The sequence below is a fragment of the Haliotis asinina genome, chromosome 6 (genome assembly GCF_037392515.1).
Source record: "Haliotis asinina isolate JCU_RB_2024 chromosome 6, JCU_Hal_asi_v2, whole genome shotgun sequence".
Lineage (NCBI taxonomy): Eukaryota > Metazoa > Mollusca > Gastropoda > Lepetellida > Haliotidae > Haliotis > Haliotis asinina.
The window spans coordinates 26175775-26197036 of record NC_090285.1 but is presented as its reverse complement, the minus strand read 5'-3'; the positions used below and the strand labels follow the sequence as shown (position 1 = coordinate 26197036).

Below are 21262 nucleotides of genomic sequence, written 5' to 3'. Positions count from 1 at the left end.
AAACATAAACGCACAGGCGATAATAAATTGCCAGAATACATTTAACCCAGCTAAACAACAAGGTATAAGCAGATAAATGCAAGCAGCAAGTGTGCACATATAATTGCGTAATGCTATGAAAAAGACTAAAAGTCTTGAAACCAATTTACCCATTTTGACTGAAACAAGAACAAATGGGTTAAGACATCTTAGCATGTAAAAACATACTAACAAGAAACCAACAGGAACAAGCGAGACACAAGCGAAACACTTCAGACACTAAAAAGAAACCATAAAGGTCACCATCTTACCTGCCACATGACAGGAAGATAGGACTCGACCATTCAACAATTTATGAATTAAAATTTTAGTCAAGAAATTCCAACTAACGCCAATCTGAAAGAAAAGGAACCATACATAGTTGACTCTCTCTTACTCAGAATTCCTTAGGTAGATAGCGCAAAGAGTATCTAAATGGACCATGAACATCTTTCTAGTCGAACGACAGCATGAAAAGTGAGGTGGGAGGTAGACGGCCAGAGTTCCCTGCTCTTGGCTGTAGGGGGCCTGAGGGCCCTGTAAAGGTGGTCCCACAAGACAAAAACGAGCTTTTTGTTTCGTAAATATTTTATTATCAAAATAGTTACAACTGTCGTAGGGATTTTTAATGGACATAAAATTGCTTATCATGTACCCCAAGGAGGACTTCTTCTGAAAAAGAATTACACTTGCGCCAACATTGGACTGATTCACAATATAACTGATTGACAGTAACCTCAGAATGTGCCATAAACCTAGACCAATTCTCCCTCTCACCTTTCCACCAATAACAAGACCAGCTGAGAAGTCATGAAACTTGCCAATCTTCCGGAGCACCTCGAATGTCTGGTATGCCAGTTCTCGTGTAGGGGAGATAATCAATGCTCCCATCCCATCCAAGGAGCTCCATTTTTGTCTATAAAGGCACTCCAACACCTGCATACAGAACATTCTTCCATCAGATTCAACCCCGCTAAATACTCAAAGGGTTGTCTGCCTAATGCAAATAGTCAGACTGTCTGTTGGGAAATACAGGGACAACTGCTTTTCTTATATTATTGCAGTTCACTGTCTGCAAACACCAAATTTTCTTGTGGTGTCAGGTTACAATTCTAATAAGATTTCAGCATAAACACAAACAGTAAAGTTTCAATTAACACTTACCATGTTTATGGACCTTTAATAATAATCTTTTACACTACACATTTGCCTCATGTGAAGCTTACAATCTGGTTTATGCTGAAGCTTATACTCCAAAACAACACTATAGTACTCTAGTAGTTACATTCCTTTCACATGGATTAATATTAACACGTAAGTCTATGACACTTTGAACATTAAATCTAGTGTGGAAAAACAATTCTTTCACTGAAGACTCTTCCTAAATACATCCAGGATGATGTCAGTCTTTAAACTTTTATCATTGTTTATTCTAGCTTGGTATCAGGGACAATGAGTATGAATTCATCTTCTCTGTGCAGTCAGGTCCACTGCAGAAATCTTAGGTACAAATGTCAAGGTACAGAGACATTCTGTCCAACTACAAGTACTACAACTGTCAAGGTACAGAGACATACTGCCCTTCTAAAAGTACTGCACCTGTCAAGGTACAGAGACATACTGCCCTACTACAAGTACTACAACTGTCAAAGTACAGAGACATACTGCCCTTCTAAAAGTACTGCACCTGTCAAGGTACAGAGACATACTGTCCAACTACAACTGTCAAGGTACAGAGACATACTGCCCTTCTAAAAGTACTGCACCTGTCAAGGTACAGAGACATACTGCCCTACTACAAGTACTACAACTGTCAAAGTACAGAGACATACTGCCCTACTACAAGTACTACAACTGTCAAAGTACAGAGACATACTGCCCAACTACAAGTACTACAACTGTCAAAGTACAGAGACATACTGCCCAACTACAAGTACTACAACTGTCAAAGTACAGAGGCATACTGCCCAACTACAAGTACTACAACTGTCAAGGTACAGAGACATACTGCCCTTCTAAAAGTACTGCACCTGTCAAGGTACAGAGACATACTGCCCTACTACAAGTACTACAACTGTCAAAGTACAGAGACATACTGCCCTACTACAAGTACTACAACTGTCAAAGTACAGAGACATACTGCCCAACTACAAGTACTACAACTGTCAAAGTACAGAGACATACTGCCCTACTACAAGTACTACAACTGTCAAAGTACAGAGACATACTGCCCTACTACAAGTACTACAACTGTCAAAGTACAGAGACATACTGCCCAACTACAAGTACTACAACTGTCAAAGTACAGAGACATACTGCCCAACTACAAGTACTACAACTGTCAAAGTACAGAGACATACTGCCCAACTACAAGTACTACAACTGTCAAGGTACAGAGACATACTGCCCTTCTAAAAGTACTGCACCTGTCAAGGTACAGAGACATACTGCCCTACTACAAGTACTACAACTGTCAAAGTACAGAGACATACTGTCCAACTACAAGTACTACAACTGTCAAAGTACAGAGACATACTGCCCAACTACAAGTACTACAACTGTCAAAGTACAGAGACATACTGTCCAACTACAAGTACTGCACCAGTCAAGGTACAGAGACATACTGCCCTGCCACAAGTACAACAACTGTCAAGGTACAGAGACATACTGCCCTTCTAAAAGTACTGCACCTGTCAAGGTACAGAGACATTCTGCCCTACTACAAGTATAGAAATGTCAACATGCAGGGACATTCTGCCCAGTACATGTACTACATAGTACAACATGGATATAACAAACTCAAAGGGACCAAGAAATTTAGTTTGCTGTATCTGTTGTTTACTATTACATCTGCCCGCCATCTAGAGACATGCATATGCTGAGGCTACAAATCTTTACTCTTGTACACTGACATAACATTAAAATTCTGATTTATCATTCACAGACAGAAGCTAGAACATATTTAACAATCACAACAATCTCAGCAATACATAACTTAACTGTGTTTAACAAAGACAACAATCTGCACATCACATCTTGCCGACTTCATTTTGACATCTGCATCAGAGACATGTGCAAGAGAGCCGAAGGTAGAACTATCTGAACCTTCACAAACAAGATGACTTAGCATCTAGGATGCTGCATTGGCCTCAGCAAAGGATGGCTTTGGGCAAGGTTCATCATTTTCACTGTCAGAGTCAGGAGCGGATGTGACAGTGGGCAAGAAAAACTGAATGGCTACTGACATCAGAATCGCGTCTTCAGGAGGGGGTTCGGCTACAACAATGTCATTGTCAGTGTTGATAAAGTCGTCCAAAGTGACATCAGCCAGGATTTCTTCTGATTTATCTGACATTTCATAAAAAATAACTATGAGGTCGCAAAAAAACATGTTATCTGTCTCATAATCTGATGAATGTTTATCTTGCTCAGGAAGGACAAACCTCCCTTCCATTAGCAGTTGGCAATTTCCTTAGATGTGTCCTGTCTCCAAGCAGCATGAATCCTCAGGATGGCATCAAGGAGAGTGATCTGATGATTTTTCCTCTGAGCATAGGCAGTCCTCAATACCTGGTCCTTGTTCAGTTGTTTCAGTTTTGTCATGATACCCTGGTCCATGGGTTGAATCTTACATTTAGTGTTCAGTGGAAGGAAGACCAGTTTGATGTGTGAGCGGTGTTTCACAACAGGATGAGCAGGACCATTGTCTACAAACATCAGGATCGGTCATTTTTGTCTTGTCATACTGTTATCCAGGCTTTTGATCCACTCTGTGAATAATTCACCATTCATCCAGGCCTTGGCATTTGATCTGTACATTATTGGCAAACTGCGTACATTTTTAAGCATCTTAGCTTTTCTGACTTCCCTACAACTAACAGCTGAAGTTTTTCACTCCAAGTCATGTTTACCGATACCAACAATGTTATTCTCTCTTTAGGATTTTTATCTGCACTTCATTTTTCAGATTATGTGAAGTGTTCTGTTTGGTTTAATTTTGTAAAAAGAGGCCAGTTTCATCAGCACTGAAAATGTCATCAGGCTTGTACTCATCAAGATAGCCAGGCTGGCGAGTTTTCAGCCAAATATTGAGCAGGTCTGGGTCAATAGATGCACTTTCCCTGTGAGATGATTTACATACAATGCCAAGCTTCAGTTTGAACCTGTCAATCCAAGCACTATTGCAAATAAAATCTAAATGACCTAACTTAAATGCCAATTCATTTGCCTTAGTTTGCAACATGGGACCATTTAACAAAATGTTCTCACTTCTAGCAGCTTGAAACCATTTGTAGATAGTATCTTCTACATCTTGCTGATCGGCACTGACACCATCTTCTCTGGCTCTCGAACCCTCTAATGACCCTCCAGCATGCAGCCCCCAAAAGGAGTGATTTACAAGATCAAATGTGAATGTGGCGATTCATATATAGGTGAAACCTCCCGCCCCACTGACACCCGCATAAAAGAACACAAATCCTCTACAGCCAAGGCAGACAGTAAATCAGCCTTCTCAGACCATCAACAAAAATTCCCCACTCATTGAACCTAGTTTGACAAATTCGAAGTCCTGTCAACCAAAAACCAGGACTTCACAAAAAGGAAGTCATCGAAATCCGCCACCAAAAGCCTTTGATCAATAGAGACCAAGGATCCTACATACCGTCGACCTGTGAAGAACTAATGAAACCATAGACTGACTAAGCATCGTGTCTGGTTGTTGTCCCACTCATCACTAGTGCTCTTTGCTGTTTTAGTTACCTACTCAGGCCCCCATAAGTAATTGAAGGAATTACAGCAAATCTGAAGGAATTGCATCTCAAATGTAAACAAACGCAGCCCACTCGCGAAACAATTGCAGCGATATCGGTAGTTTAGCGGTAATAACAGAAACACATCGGCCCTATCGGAAGCAATGTCGGTAATGCTGGAAACACGATCGGCCATCTTCGGAGATTTTTCGGTCGCGAGCGGAAACTCACGCAGCAAAACATGGCGTCGTTGGAACAAGCACCCGTCTCGGAGAGATTTGTTTTTAGTTCCTACTATTACATTTTTATACTTATCCATCTTTGACCACCCGTGTTGAATGCGTTTAGGTATGAGGTGTTGTCGGGGCAATAACTTATGTTTTTAGGAAAAGATTGTCACTGCAGAAGAGTGTCACAAGTCATGCCCCTGGAGATTGTTTACATCTGAACATCGAAGTCGTGCCGATGATTACGAACATCATGAACGTGCGGCATGAAGAAGTTTATGAGCCATAATTTGTCTTGCTATGAAGTGCAAATGACAAATTTAAACACATTTTTTTAAAAAAAATGATGTTATATCTGGCGCACGTTATATCGGCACGACTTCGATGTTCAGATGTAAACAAACTGCAGGGGCATGACTTGTGACACTCTCCTAGAGTGACTATCTTTTCCTAAAAACATAAGCTATTGCCCCGACAACACCTCATACCTAAACGCATTCAACACGGGTGGTCAAAGATGGATAAGTATAAAATTGTAATAGTAGGAACTAAAAACAAATCTCACCGAGACGGGTGCTTGTTCCAACGACGCCATGTTTTGCTGCGTGAGTTTCCGCTCACGACCGAAAAATCTCCGAAGATGGCCGATCGTGTTTCCAGTATTACCGACATTGCTTCCGATAGGGCCGATGTATTTCTGTCATTACCGCTAAATTACCGATATCGCTGCAATTGTTTCGCGAGTGGGCTGCGTTTGTTTACATTTGAGATGCAATTCCTTCAAATTTGCTGTAATTCCTTCAATTACTTAGGGGGGCCTGCTACTGACCTCTTCCAATTATGTACCACTTGTTTACTCTATCAAATACTGTTGTTAATGTTAATCCGCTGTTTGTCACAACATACCATGTATATAAGCTTCTCACTGTTTGGTTGTTTTCACATTTAGCTTGAAAAGGATGTAAGAATCTACATGGAAACATTGCTGAACGTAATAAACAAGAAGTTGTCATCCATAAAGCTGTATGTTTCATTTCTGACTCACCATCCTCTAGAATGCCCATTGAACAAGTAACCTTTTGACAGCAGGGCCAAAATCAGTAGACACAGATTTTGCAAGAATATCTTCGCGATTCTTAAAAATGGAACTGAGAGTGGATTTTGGAATGCCAAAGTCAAAAGTGATGTTTATCTTACATTTTATACCTGAATCTACAGCCCAAATCATCGGAAGCTTGGTGTCAAAAGGTGACAGCTTTAGATTTGCCTGCCATAGTCACAAGAGTGAACTGAAGACCTGTATACCAGTCAGGGTTTTAAACATGGTATGTTTGTTTTGTTAATTAATGACTATCAAACAATGATGATTTGCCACCAACAAGGTTGATGTATACCGCTAAGTGGTTGAGCTGACAATGAGTGAATTCGTTAATCACTTCTTTAATTGGATCTTGTGGGTGGGAAATCAGTTCGCTATAGCTCATGAGTTTGTTGTTCGCATATAATGTTAAAGATATTATAAAGGACTACTGATGGAACTTTTACATTTGGTTGCTATATCTGTTTGTACGCTGTATCCATGTTCGCTAAATATATGTTCTACTGTATGTATGTTAAGCACATGCCTGTGGCCACCAACAACCTACAGGTATGAGAAATGCCAAGGTTTTCCCTGATCCTGTCTGAGCTGCTCCCAAGATGTCCTGTCCTTGGAGAGAGAGACCAATCGATTGCCGCTGAATTTCTGTGGGGGATGTATACTTGGCAGACTGCAAACCTGAAACAGAGAGGAACACTGGATGATTTGTTCGGTTTGAAACAAATCACGGCAAAGTAAATGAGTGAGTGAGTGAGTGAGTGAGTGAGTGAGTGAGTGAGTGAGTGAGTGAGTGAGTGAGTGAGTGAGTGAGTGAGTGAGTGAGTGAGTGAGTTATACACAGCTTTAGCAGAACTTCGGCAATACCTAAGCAAGGGACACCAGACAAGGACTTCACACACTGTACCAGTAGGGAATCAAACTGGTCTTCAGTGTGATGAGCCACTGATGCAATCCCTAGGATACATCATTGTCCCTGGAGGAGGTAGAATACCCAGTAGGACGAACCTATGTTTGGTTACATGTGTCATTCAGAAACAGCTGCACAGGAACCCACCAGGTACTTACCATGTTTACTAACAGTGTAACAAACATATTTCTGTGTTTATATAACATTACTTCACCCTCTTATTTCGGTTGATATAAGTCTAATGGGTGCATTGAAACCAACGAGATGAAACTTCATGAATTTTGCCCACTCACAAGTCAAAGAAACCCCTAGCAGCTCTAAATGTTACAATAGAGCAATGAAACACTCTAAACACTAGTCAAGGCGGTGCCCGTGAAGGTGAACAATCAAGACCAGGAAACACAGGTGTACATGCCAATCACATTGTCAGATAAAAGGTCGCGCTTTTGTCAATGCTTTTTGTTCTTCATTGAATTATTTCTTATTTTTGTAGAATATGCATGAACAAACATAATTGGGCAGTATTTGCTAGAATTTAGATTAAAACAGCATTTCATATTTCATATATGTTTTATATTCAAACAAATGCATCAGCATCATGCTGCTCTAAGTTTAGGGACAAAAGTCAAAACAAACCTCCTGTAGGAATGTATTAATTAATGCTGACAATGTATATTAACTACTCATGCAATGTCAAGATTATTACAGTATTGTTGGAAACTTTAAAAATTATGGATTTATGTAGTTAATAAATTCAAGTTGATATGTGAAAGTGTGAATTATCTGTAAAACTAAGTTTATCCTAACTACAGTTGCAGTGGCAGGAAGCTAGGAAACATTTTAAAAAAGGGAGCTTTAAAGAGGAGAGATTGGTCCAGAAATGAGCATGAAATTTTCTGAATAAAACTGATATTTTATACTTATCCTGACTCATGCTTAATTGCTTATCTCCTTTTCCTGAAGAAGGTAGTAGAACACCTGAAATTTGTTGAAGTTCCCTTCTAAAAGAGGCGGACGTAAAATTTACACTCACCCACGAGTAACCTCCCCTCCCGTACACATGGTCTGCTGATCGGCCATGATAATCACTCTCTCCTATAATCGCCTACACAAGAATATGAGAATTCAGCGTGTCTGTGTGGGGCGGCTGGGAGGGCTTTCATCATGAGTCAGGATAAGTATTACGAAATTACATATTTTTACTTATCCTGACTCATGCTTAATTGCTTACAGAATCCGATGGAAACGGTGGTGGGTCAGACCACACTGGATTCTGCTGGCTGTTCAAAATTACATTCAATAAATTTTCCCCCTTGACAGGAACATGTAACGGCAATAATTTGTTCCAGTTCTTCTAATATTCATTGTAGATTCTGGGGGGGATCACATCCAGTTGAACTTGTCTTCCGTAGATTGCTTCGTTGACTGGCACGTGATGACATCAAAGTAACTAGCGTCCTGCTAGCTTCTGATGCAACTAAATGTCAAGATACAGCAATCAAGACTAGTTGCGACTCTGCTACATTACGAGTACAGGGTCATAATCGCTCATGCTAGTCATGTTCATGACGTGTGCATGGACTTTCCACCATTATACTCCGCCGAGCCTCTGGCTTCCACAAGTCATGTGATAAATCGGATGAGTTAAGTCAGCGTCTTCGGGGGACTGTTAGTAGCTGAGCAACGACAAGAAGCCCAAACTGATGAATGCCCTAGATGTCCTCTGTGGCTATGTCTCGTAGATAATGGTTGGCAAACACTGTGTTTGACTTCCAAAAGCAGCCCTCCATTATAGTTGATAGCGAGCGATTTCCATGCAGCACTAGTGTAGAGGCTAGGGCTCTGACATCATGCCACTTAGAGGCCCGCTGAGGGTCTAATCCTGCTGTTTTATATGTATAGAGTTCTTGTTTTATTTCACAAAAATCCAATTGAGACAAATGTCAATTCCTCAAATTTATTCTTCATAAATGCTGAAGTCTGAAGATTGACTGAAATAACAAAAAGCAAAGAATCTTAGGTTTCAGTCCAGTCCACGGTGAACTAGAGAAAATGGCTGACATCCATTCCCTGACTAAGTTACCTCCTAAAGCAAAATATAGACACTCAAAATTACCAAATCAGTATAAAGCTACCCAAATATATATAACAATAAACTGGAGTACATACCATTTTGTTTGACCTCCACATTCATCCAATCTATTGTGCGACACTCTCACTGCCCAACTCTCTCAACCATGTGCCTCTCAGTCACCCATCTAGAGTTACCCGACTTACCTTAGTCTAGGCAATTGAATCACCTAATAAATCTCTCTCTCTCTCATCTCATAAATCAATCATTTAATCACACACACTAATATCACTTGATATTAACACTTAAAAACTTACACACTTAGCATGCAAACTTAGTACACATATCATTTGAACTCAATCCACTCACTCATGCTACCGAAATGCAACCACTCTATACATTCATACCAATTTACATACACACAAAATTAACATGATACCTGCACACTACTATATACTCTAAGTATAACAGCTCTGATCCACACTGAGATAGTGTTGTGGGATACTTCCGCAGGTGTCTCAGCGGATATAGAGATTAACAGGCACTTGAAACGTTGTCTTCTAGACTTGGTATGTGCAATGTATATTTTCAATGCTGTGACTGGACATAATGATTAATCTTGTGTATCGTGCGGTCCTAAGTAGATATTGGGATAAAATAGGTCTTCTAGACTTGGTATGTGCAATGTATATCTTCAATGCTCTGACTGGACATAATGACAATTCTTGTATCATGAGGTCCCCATATTGAAGACGAGGTCAGTATACGGAGCTGTCTGTCCAGTTGACCTGGCAGTTGATTCCTGCATTCGTTCGATTAAAGTCTTGAGCATGAATATCTGACATTCTTGCAGCTATAGCCCAGACAAGCAAAAAATAGCGTCTTTTGAGTCAGCATTCCATTGAGGTCCGACCTAGCGACTCATACGCATCACTTGTGAGATGTTGGGAGTACAACACTTAGATCCCAAGCTGCAGCTCCAAATCTACGTAGTTGATCTTCCGTAACAAGGCAAGTAAGCCTGGTACTTTAGTCAGCTTGGTCCCCGTTCCCATGGTGACGACTGAGCTGATAGCTGCCAAGTATGTAGATAACATTCAGACCTCCAGAATGACGTGGATGACATAGATAATCTACATAATCTGCCTCCTGGCGTTTGCCTCAAATCGTTTCCATTTGTCATCATATAGTGTACGAGTGGATTCCCATAAGGCTAAGATGGTTGCTTTTGGTGCTCTCAACGAATATCCTCTGTGTTTCAACAGGTTTTAATACGATCCATACGCGTAGTCGGAACGCAGATGGCTTGCTGTGCGCCTGTTTTGTGTGAGGATGGATGAGAAGATTCTTCCAGTCCGGTAATTGTAGCACTGGTTGATGTAATTCTTCTATAAGTGTTGGGAACCAATGTCTCACTGACCAGTGAGGCGCGACCAAGATCAGTTGTAGCCCCTTCGTCTTGTTTGATTTTCTTGAGGACTTTTTGGTAGCAGCACTGGAGGGGGAAACGCAAACATGTTTAGACCTTCCCAGAGGATGCTGTGTGCATCTGTAGCTCAGACTAATGGATCTGGTACCGATGACACAAAGGTTGTTGTCTGTTTGTTGAACCTTGCTGTAAATAAGTCTATTTGTGGTGATCCAAATGTCTGGCTGATTACTTAAAACACCTCTCGACACAGCACCCACTGTGTTATTGATGGACGAAAAGGACAAGATAAGGTGTCTACCATGATGTTGCAGGCTCCTGGCATGTGACGTGGTTGCAGACTCCTTGTATGTGACATGCTTTTATTTGGAGATTCAGACTGTCGACCATGTCGAAAAGTCGGTGTAGTAGAGATGGCAGTCTCATTCACCCTTGCTTGCTTATGTAGAAGGCCACTGTTGAGTTGTCTGTGTGGATCATCAGTAGCTTGTCTCTCAGTGTTGTCGACTAGTGATGGATAGCATGAATCCCCACTTTCATTTCCAAATGGTTGATGGGAAGAGTTTGATCTTCCTTCTTCCAGATTCCTGTTGCAACATCGTTGTTAAGATGGTCACCCCATCCTTGGAAAGATGTGTCAACATAGATGGTTGTTGAATGAGTGAGTGAGTGTGTTTAGTTTTACACCGCACTTAGCAATATTCCAGCTATATGGCAGTGATCAACAACATGAGCATCGATCTGTGCAACTGGGGGGAACTGATGACATGTGTCACCCAAGTCAGTGAGCCTGACCACCTGATCCTTTTAGTCGCCTCTTATGAGAAGCATAGTCGCCTTTTATGGCAAGCATGGGTTGCTGAAGGCCTATTCCACCCTGGGACCTTCACGGGTATGGTTGTTGAATGCCGACTGTAACACAGAAGTACCTTTGACTGGCCCCATAGTGGGTGTGGACTAAATATGTCCAGAATCGTAAACCAGTAAGGATGTGAAACCGTGACTCAGAAATCGCTATCATGGACGTAGTTGTAGACTTCTTCGTCTGGTCGTATGCTGAGATGACGTGAGCAGATCAAGTAGACAGTAACACTGTCAGAGGCGGAGAGAGTAGAACTTGTTCTAACATCAATTTGAACTTTAACCCACCAATTCTCTGGGACGGCGGTGTATTTCCATGTAGTGGTGAATCAAATCCCAAGGAATTTAGATTCACATTTCATCTGAGCTGAGTTAGTAGCCTGATAGTGAAGTCCAACTGTAGACTGAGTTGACTTCTCTCATGAAGAACTTGTATCCTGTGAAGATACGTCATTCTTTGTTTTCCGATCGTCAATACTGCTCATTATGAGCGTGAGGACACACAATATAATCACAAATTTAACCAATTATTCATAAACCAAATACTGCATACAACAAATTAGTTAAAAGTCCGAATTATTTGAAAAACTTATCGCCGTAATCAGGAACCCAGGTGCCTCCAGCCACCCTCGTCAGGTGATAGGGAGAAACTGATTATCATGGCCAATCAGCAGACCATGTGCGCGGGAGGGGAGGTTACTTGTGGGTGAGTGTAAATTTAACGTCCGCTTCTTTTGGAAGGGAACTTCAACGGATTTCAGGTGTTCCACTACCTTCGCCAGGAAGAGGAGATAAGCAATTAAGCATGAGTCAGGATAAGGAAAAATAATGCATTTTTTTTCCAAGAGCAAAGTGACTTATTTCGAACAGATTTTATGCCAATTAGTGCACTAAGATATTGTATTTCAAAGGATTCTTTAAACGTCCATTTTGAAATCAGATTCATTATATACGACAGCTGATGTAAAAAAATAATCCCTTCAATACTGAAACCATTAAGGATAAAGTTACTATGAAGTCTCACTAGGTAGGAGGGGTCATCTCAAAAGGAACATCAGGACGGGTGTCGAAACAGTCCTATCCATCTTTGGGTGGTCATGTCACCTGTATATTTTGAGACATTTAATAGGATGGTGTATTGAAGCTTTTCTCCAGGTCTTTTACATACCTCAACATAAACTTTATAAAAGAAAGACACATAAGCTGTTAATCAATAGATGAGACATGTTCAACAGACATGTTAAAGCATAAAATTGTTTTTGAGATGACCCCCTGTGTATGAGAGACATAACTGCCATCTGTAGTTTTACATAATGTTTTCAGCAGCTATTCATATTTTTTCAAAGTTTTGCCTGATTTTACGAGTCAACATGCCTTTCTGGATATCCTGTTACACATCCCACTGAATGCCCAGTTGGGATGATGTGGGGTTTTTCGACGTATGGTACTGGCAGTTGTATAAATTTTAGGGATACAGAGTAACAGCCTAAAAACATTCTTCCATTTCCTACAGTACTTTAGTCAACCTTTGGAAACATATAGGACTGGCAGGGAAGACTTTGGTCAAACAAACTGGATTAGGGTCTCCTTTCATAAAGCTCTAAGGCAAGCGTAAGGGACTAAGGTAACTCTAGTGCAATGTAAGTATGTGAGGTAAGGTTAACCTTAGGTTAGGTTGCTTCAAGAAAGGAGCCTCTGGTTGTGTTTACCTTTCTGTGTCCTTTCACACAATGGTAGATCAGCAAATGTCTCAATATTTGCTGGAACAATCTGTAAACAAAAACAAATATGCTGACTATAACAAATCTGACACAGCAAACACCCAGCACTCCAGTCATTTACTTATCAAAGTGCAAAATATTATGAAAAAAAAGAGCCTGTCTGAAAAAAAAGAGCCTGTCTGAATGCAATCTACATAAAAATGTTTGAACTTTCAAATGAAACAGTTGTTTACTTTGAGCAAAGTATCCAAATCAGGCACAGAAAAACTTTATTTACCATAAACACTGAAACTTAACAAATTTACTTGTGATTACATAAAATATATCCATTCAAAGAATTTTTCTGCGATGTTCAATTGAAAGTGTTATTTTATCAGAAACTTTATCACCGAAAATCAAGTTTTTTCAGTTGTAGCTTTTACAAATCATATTAAAAAAATAACAGCACTAAGGACTAACTGATTGATATTGCCAGCACCCTTGATAAGATTAAGGGGGTACAGTACTCACTACTGCAGCCACCCGGGTATCTGGGTAAAATATGCATGGAAAATTTCCAATTACATTTTGAAAAATAACTGATGTGTACTACTTACACATTTAAAGTGTTAGACATGCAAAAAGTTTTAAACATATGCATACAAAATATATTTATCAAAATCGCTTGCACGAAAAAAAAAGGACATCGATTACAATCATGCTGGACCCTTAGTTTAGTACACCATACAGGATGAGTGATTTTTATGTTGGACCCTTAGTATAGGTACACCGTACGTGATGAGTGATTTTTATGTTGGACCCTTAGTATAGGTACACCGTACAGGATGAGTGATTTTCATGTTGGACCCTTAGTATAGGTACCGTACAGGATAAGTGATTTTTATGTTGGACCCTTAGTATAGGTACACCGTACAGGCTGAGTGATTTTCATGTTGGACCCTTAGTATAGGTACACCGTACAGGATGAGTGATTTTTATGTTGGACCCTTAGTATAGGTACACCGTACAGGATAAGTGATTTTTATGTTGGACCCTTAGTATAGGTACACCGTACAGGATAAGTGATTTTTATGTTGGACCCTTAGTATAGGTACACCGTACAGGATGAGTGATTTTTATGTTGGACCCTTAGTATAGGTACACCGTACGTGATGAGTGATTTTTATGTTGGACCCTTAGTATAGGTACACCGTACAGGATGAGTGATTTTTATGTTGGACCCTTAGTATCGGTACACCATACGTGATGAGTGATTTTTATGTTGGACCCTTAGTATAGGTACACCGTACAGGATGAGTGATTTTTATGTTGGACCCTTAGTATAGGTACACCGTACAGGATGAGTGATTTTTATGTTGGACCCTTAGTATAGGTACACCGTACAGGATAAGTGATTTTTATGTTGGACCCTTAGTATAGGTACACTGTACAGGATAAGTGATTTTTATGTTGGACCCTTAGTATAGGTACACCGTACAGGATGAGTGATTTTTATGTTGGACCCTTAGTATAGGTACACCGTACAGGATGAGTGATTTTTATGTTGGACCCTTAGTATAGGTACACCGTACAGGATGAGTGATTTTTATGTTGGACCCTTAGTATAGGTACACCGTACGTGATGAGTGATTTTTATGTTGGACCCTTAGTGTTGGTACACCGTACAGGATGAGTGATTTTTATGTTGGACCCTTAGTATAGGTACACCGTACAGGATGAGTGATTTTTATGTTGGACCCTTAGTATAGGTACACCGTACATGAGTGATTTTTATGTTGGACCCTTAGTATAGGTACACCGTACATGATGACTGATTTTCATGTTGGACCCTTAGTATAGGTACACCGTACAGGATGAGTGATTTTTATGGAATCATTTCCATTATATTCAAGTTGGTTTTGATTAGGTGTGACATAACAGTACATATCTGCTTAGTTAACTTACCCAATGATATATACTTAGGTGAGGAAAATGATTGAAATATCCCATATTTGAAAGCAGTGGGTAACGGAAAACGAAACACACTCAACATGTCAGGGAGTAAGTTTATTAAACAAGCACCAGTTTAAGTCATAAATCAAAACCAGTTTAAATATAATGGAAATGATTACATAAAAATATCACTCATCATATACTGACAGTGAATCACTAGTCCTATACTAACAGTATCCATTCATAACAATCAAAGTCTCTTTAAATAACGTCTACGAATAACGGAACATGTATATGTGAATCTAAATGTTCTTGAATAAAGGCATTGATACTCAGTGTCTATATGAAAGTAAAACACATTATTAATTAACATCAATCATGGTTTAACTGCAGCAAAACATGTGTACAAGCTGGAAGATATCTAGACATAGCATTCATTGATTGGTTCTGCATTGGATACAGATGGTTTGACTATGGAACTTACAGACTAAAATATGTAAAACAGGATTGATGTTTATTTGAGACTTCTTATAGTGAAAATGTTTTGGTTTCAAACTAAAGACTAAGCATTTTTTGAGTAATTAACACTGCACTGAATATCTTCTTCAGAAACTCTACTGAACAGAGTGAGTGAGTGAGTTTAGTTTTACACCGCGCTTAGCAATATTCCAGCTATATGGCGGCGGTCTGTGTATAATCGAGTCTAGACCAGACAATCCAGTGACCAACAACAGGAGCATCGATCTGTGCAATTGGGAACCGATGACATGTGTCAACCAAGTCAGTGAGCCTGACCACCCAATCCTGTTAGTCGCCTCTTACGACATGCATAGTCACCTTTTATGGCAAGCATGGGTTGCTGAAGGCCTATTCTACAACGGGACCTTCACAGGTGCTAATGAACGGAGATCACGTCAATGGTATTTATTGTGTTTGAAACATTAGCTATATGAGAATTTAGGTTTCCAAATGTGAGTGTTATGAAAGAATATATATGTGTTGATTGATGAACATGTACCACTGAAGAATACTGGACAAGAACGACTGACTATCTATGTAGAAAACAACTTGAACAACAACAGTGAAGACTAATATTGTATCAAATTGTTTGCTTTTGTTGACTTTGCAAAGAAGGCAACAGGTTTGCATGAATGCATTAGCATGTTTTCAGTGCCAGGTAGCTTGAGTAAATCATCAACAGCAAGTTGCAGTTTTATGTTTTGTTCACAGTGAACCAAACTATTCCAATACAAAGTTCCCCAATGTCAGAGGATACTTTTTAGTAGTTTCACAATTTGTAAGAAAAGATGCCAATGTACTACATCAGAAAGTAGGTAATAGCAATTTGGATGGCCCTATATGATACATAATTTAGTTCTTAGATTCCCATATTCTCCTGTTTGTGTACATGTATTTTGACTAATTTTGTATCATTATTACCAGAGTACCACCCACATTTTCAAATGTAATGAAATAACTGAAAATAATGCGACATTTTAGTTGACGTCAAGGTATGTTTTGTGCATTTTGTGATGTCGGAAAGAGACAACACTGGTTTGTTGATTAGTATATATCTAACCTAATTTCCACTCAATGTGTAAAAGATCTCAGTTTCTGATTATTTCACTTCATAGGTATGCAATGAAAGGTACAGAGATCGCTTTTTCAGGACAGAACTATTAGAAAATGGATGTAAGATTTGTCCACATTAAGACATGACCTGGTTTATATATTTTGAACAATTTTCATATAAATATTGTATGAGTTAGATATTCCGCCATCAAATATGTTTTAATCGAATCTGAACTGACTATATTATCTAGAAAAATGATAAAGAATCATAAAAATTTTTTCACAAACTCGCACATGGTCAATCAATATTCATAATTGTTTTGTCTATAAAAACGACATAAACCAAAACATTGAACAAGACAATTCCTTTAAATATGTGAGCCTCTACATTTCATAAAATGTAGCAATCATTTTCATTAATATTATCAGTTTTACTTATAAGTTGGAATTAAATCTCTGTTTATTAACCTGTTCATAAGAAACTGCAATATTTATCCCAACGTATTGAATATTGTACATCAAAGTTAACTAAACCACATGTTGCAGTAATGGCTACATTTGATCTTCTCACACTTGTGTTGAGGTTTAAAATGTGGTATAGTACACTTACTGAGTCAATTTCCCATGTAAATATTATTCAAACAATCAAAAGCTTTCAAAGAATAAAAACGCATACCCTATATCCACATATGATATGGTGTTGAACATGGATATATGTAGATACTGAAATCAGTTTCATGAAAAATTATCTGAACGATACTCAAAATATACATCACAATACTGAAAGTGCAATCGGAATGATATGGCCATAGTGTTTACTCTTGTTCAAAAGACCTCCCTCTTAAAGAAATATATGCCTAATATGTGTAACAATGTTGACATGTGACATCACCACAGATAACAGATTTCTTTCAAATTGGCGGCTTCACTGACAAGGATACAGGATTTTATGAGGACTCTTTCCTTGATTGGGGGATCTTTTGTACATAAATGTGAGATGTAAGTAATCAGAATTATTCTGATTATCAGTGTATTGTCATATGTTTTTATCGTTTGCATTGTAAATGATAGAAGAAGCCAGAAATGCTGATAAGTACCATCGTCGTTCTGCATGATTTTGCGTCAGTCATGGCGTCATGCAGCACTAAAAGTTTGACAGTTTCTTACGAATTATGAAATGAGTGCATTGTACCTATTTTTAATTTGCTATTTCTATTGAGCCATTGTAAGGAATGATTACACAGCTGGATGCTGGCAAATTTCCAAAAATGCTACGCAGTGTAAAATCGGATTTCTTCTTTGTTAACATTTCAAACAAGTTCTGTCTTTTGAACACAGTGTTCGTTTTCATACCAAGTGTATTTTGTTTCGTTTTATTTAGACAGTTGGTATTGGTGACAAAGACCATATGTAACTTGATTCAAAGATGTTTGGGGAAATAAATGATGCATTTGTCGCAGCTGACTATGAAATATACATGATGTAATAGTCATCTCAATAACAGCCTTCTCGAAACGTGATTTTGTAAACACCATCCAATATGAGGGAAACACACTTAGGCGTTCATGTAAGTGTATTTTCGAAAACATGCCAACCGATTCTAGGTTCATCAGCGACGTTTCAGAAATATCATTACTGGTTACATTAAAAATAGATATCAGTGACCATTAATATGCTATTTTTGAAATTCAATATCCCAGTAATTATCCGATTTTCTCATTTCAAAACATACAGCAAATAACGCTCTGAATCTCGATTTTGTATAGTGTGAAAAATGGCGACACTTACGATGAAGCCTATTTTGATAGGCAATTTTAAGCACTTTAGCTTGATAATAGTGGATGCTATCTGGAAACAGGGAATTTTCCGAAGAATTCAAACTGTGAAGGATATATGTGTGCGTGGTATATTTAGAATTTTATTGGACTTTCAAAGTGAGGGGTGAAGAGGAGGGACATTCATGTCCCTGTGGCATCCAGAGGAGTTAAAGTTATGTTACCCTCTAAATCCATGGATTGTTATCAAGACACAAAGCCTTACATTCATAAGTTTCTATCACCTATTCAACCCATTTCAGTTCGGTACTACCGCAGCTATCTCCTAAGTAAGTCATTGCTCCGTGGAGTGTGAAACTCAAGTTTCGGACTGATGCCTGACCACGTGTTGCAGTATACTTACAAACTGATACCGCGTTTTCAACTCGGCGATCTCACTGTCGGTGACATCCGCTAGTTTTGGTTTTCGCGAGTAATGTTGCTTCTTGAATTTCTTTTTGTGACCTTTCGATACATCGTCTTTCCGTCGACTTTGTTTAAATGCTGTCTGGACTTTAGGATTCATTTCGAAGTCTCATCTAGAGAACGAAATTGGAGTTGCGTCCCCTTAAAGCTCGTCACAGCGATAGTCACGGAGCTCTCTGTACTATTGTGCGGGGAGAGTCACGAAGCGCTGCGTATGAGCATTGCCACCCATTTCCTCGCAGAACCACTCGGCAGGAAATCAAAACAGCCACATACCAGAACAATCTGGAAGAATAAGATCAAAACAGCCACAGACAAAATGCCATAAAAACCGTCCATATTCAAAACGATCCAAAACGAAAAAAAAGGAAAAAATGGACACAGAGAGACTGGAATCAAGTCGTCTTTAGCGATGAATTCAGGTTTACCCTCAGATTCGCCGACTCCCTGCTGGGATTCAAAAAGCACCGACCCAGCCAATTATCGTGCATCAATGCCAAAACGTATCATAGTGAAATTCGTTAGGGCAGAGGACAAAGAGAATTTTCAGTGCGTCGGTCAAAGGGTGGGCTTCCCTTAAAGTAAAGAAAGTTACAGTCCGCACTGACCTCCCAGTTCCCCTGAAGAAACAGAGAGGGAATCTACCTAACTGAGCGTTTGAGCCCAGAAAGAAATATAAGATGCAGACTCGAATTCTGGAGAGGGGAATAGACATCAGTCTCCAAATCAGGAAAAGTTCCCACGACGAATGGAGAACAATTGATGTCGATCAGGCACCGTGAGACAAACATCACAACAAAATGCATAGATGCGACAGTTTTGTTTAGTTTTTCCTCTCTTCAAATTTGTGCATCGTTTGTTATTGGACATTTCTAAGACTTCTGCTCAAATGTGTCTATGCGTAAGTACTCAGATCAGTAGTAAATCTATCATTTCGGAGATAAACATCATGTGTTGTCCAATTTCCAGGTGTTATTGGGTATTTGAAGCACGGGAATGCATTTGAAACCTCAGCCTGACGCCATGCTTCAAATACTCAATAACACCTGGAAATTGGACAACACATGATGTTTATTGACATTGTAAACAAAAAAGTAAACCAAAGGGGTTTTACTGTCTGCACTCGTTTACATCCAGTAGGGGTACAGCAGTGAAGTGTCATCTGCTGGCCGTTTCACCTGGTTCCCATGGTACCATCTGGGGTGGCTGCTTTATGACGTCATTCTAACTTTACGTCAAAATGTGATTTGAATGACGTCACCACTGTTGATGACACAACAAAACAATTGTTTGCGGTGTTTCTATGTGTCAATACGCAGTGAATAGTCTTGCAGTTTCTGAGAATCTAATCCTATTTGATCATGTTTTTCAACCAATCAGATTACAGAACACAGTGATTTTGGTTTACAATTTTGTTTACAGTTTTCACATGCGAGTCATATTCCATTTTATACTGTAAGGTGAGGTGTAATACAATTTATTCATGTCTACGTCATGAATAACTATTAGATCCCTTGTCACAGGAACTGTAACTTTTGCATTCATGAATAATCGGAATTTTCGTAAATTCCAGTGGTCTTGCAAGTCTGATTTGAGTGAGTGGGGCACTGATGGGGAGCGAATTATGTTTCTCGTCAAGGGCCTAATTACGAAACCAAGTTTCAAATTGGTCAGCACCCGCTCCCTCGACCGTGACGGACACAATAATTTCCTCACCCTAAACAGTGAGGAGGCCAGATGACCATCACATGCCGTTGTTCGAAAATATCCCTCGTATTCCTGGTATGTTTACAATAAAATATCCCAGCAGTGTAATTTTGTCTGATGCCTGGATGGTATAGTGACTGATCCAGTTTCATCCAATTTCTGTGTTTTTGACCTCGATATTTAATCATGTAATGTAAAAATATTATGTCTACGGGCACGTACCTAGCAAGCCATTTGTTTCATATAAGTCCAATAGCTTGCCAAGTTTTATATGGCCCACCTGTCATAGCAAAAATCATATGTAAATTCTGATAGCTACGCCCCTGATTTATTATCTGTGATATTAAAAACACATAATTGATTTATTTGAATTAGTAAACTAATAACAATGACTTTGCCATCGGTAGAGATACCTGAAAAGTTTTGAGAAAGAATTAATTATACCTATTTACCCAAGTACACAGCAAAGGCCAATATATGTATTTCTTATGAAACAACAAAGTTCCCTTGGTATCCTCAAAACAGTTTCAGCCCATAAGCGTTTTCAGGCTACATGCGACTCAGAGATTACATCTTCATTGCTGTAGCCCGCTTTGATTGCATAAACTTACATGTGTTATTTGTCATCATTCACTTGATGGGTCAGTTAATGAATTTATAACAGGTATAATTCATGGTAACACCACTACGACTACTCGACAAAGGTTCCCATTTGGCACTTCTCCAG

General features: G+C 39.2%; 2 protein-coding genes across 3 annotated transcripts in view; both read right to left on the bottom strand.

The window, feature by feature from the left end:
• The window catches only part of LOC137286628 (probable ATP-dependent RNA helicase DDX10), a 50386-nt gene extending 31283 nt beyond the window's left edge, over positions 1-19103 (bottom strand). For both annotated transcript variants that reach the window (XM_067818578.1, XM_067818579.1), the window contains exons 1-4: positions 18767-19103; positions 13073-13133; positions 6643-6773; positions 796-954 (exon numbers count right to left, since the gene is read on the bottom strand). In XM_067818578.1, the coding sequence (XP_067674679.1) occupies positions 796-954; positions 6643-6773; positions 13073-13133; positions 18767-18928 (513 nt within the window). In that variant the 5' untranslated portion in view covers positions 18929-19103. The remainder of the gene's footprint in view (positions 1-795; positions 955-6642; positions 6774-13072; positions 13134-18766) is intronic.
• Positions 12866-21262, bottom strand: part of LOC137286634 (uncharacterized) — a 95834-nt gene continuing 87437 nt past the window's right edge. The window contains exon 7 of the mRNA XM_067818592.1: positions 12866-12878. The gene's annotated coding sequence lies outside the window, so the exon portion shown is untranslated. The remainder of the gene's footprint in view (positions 12879-21262) is intronic.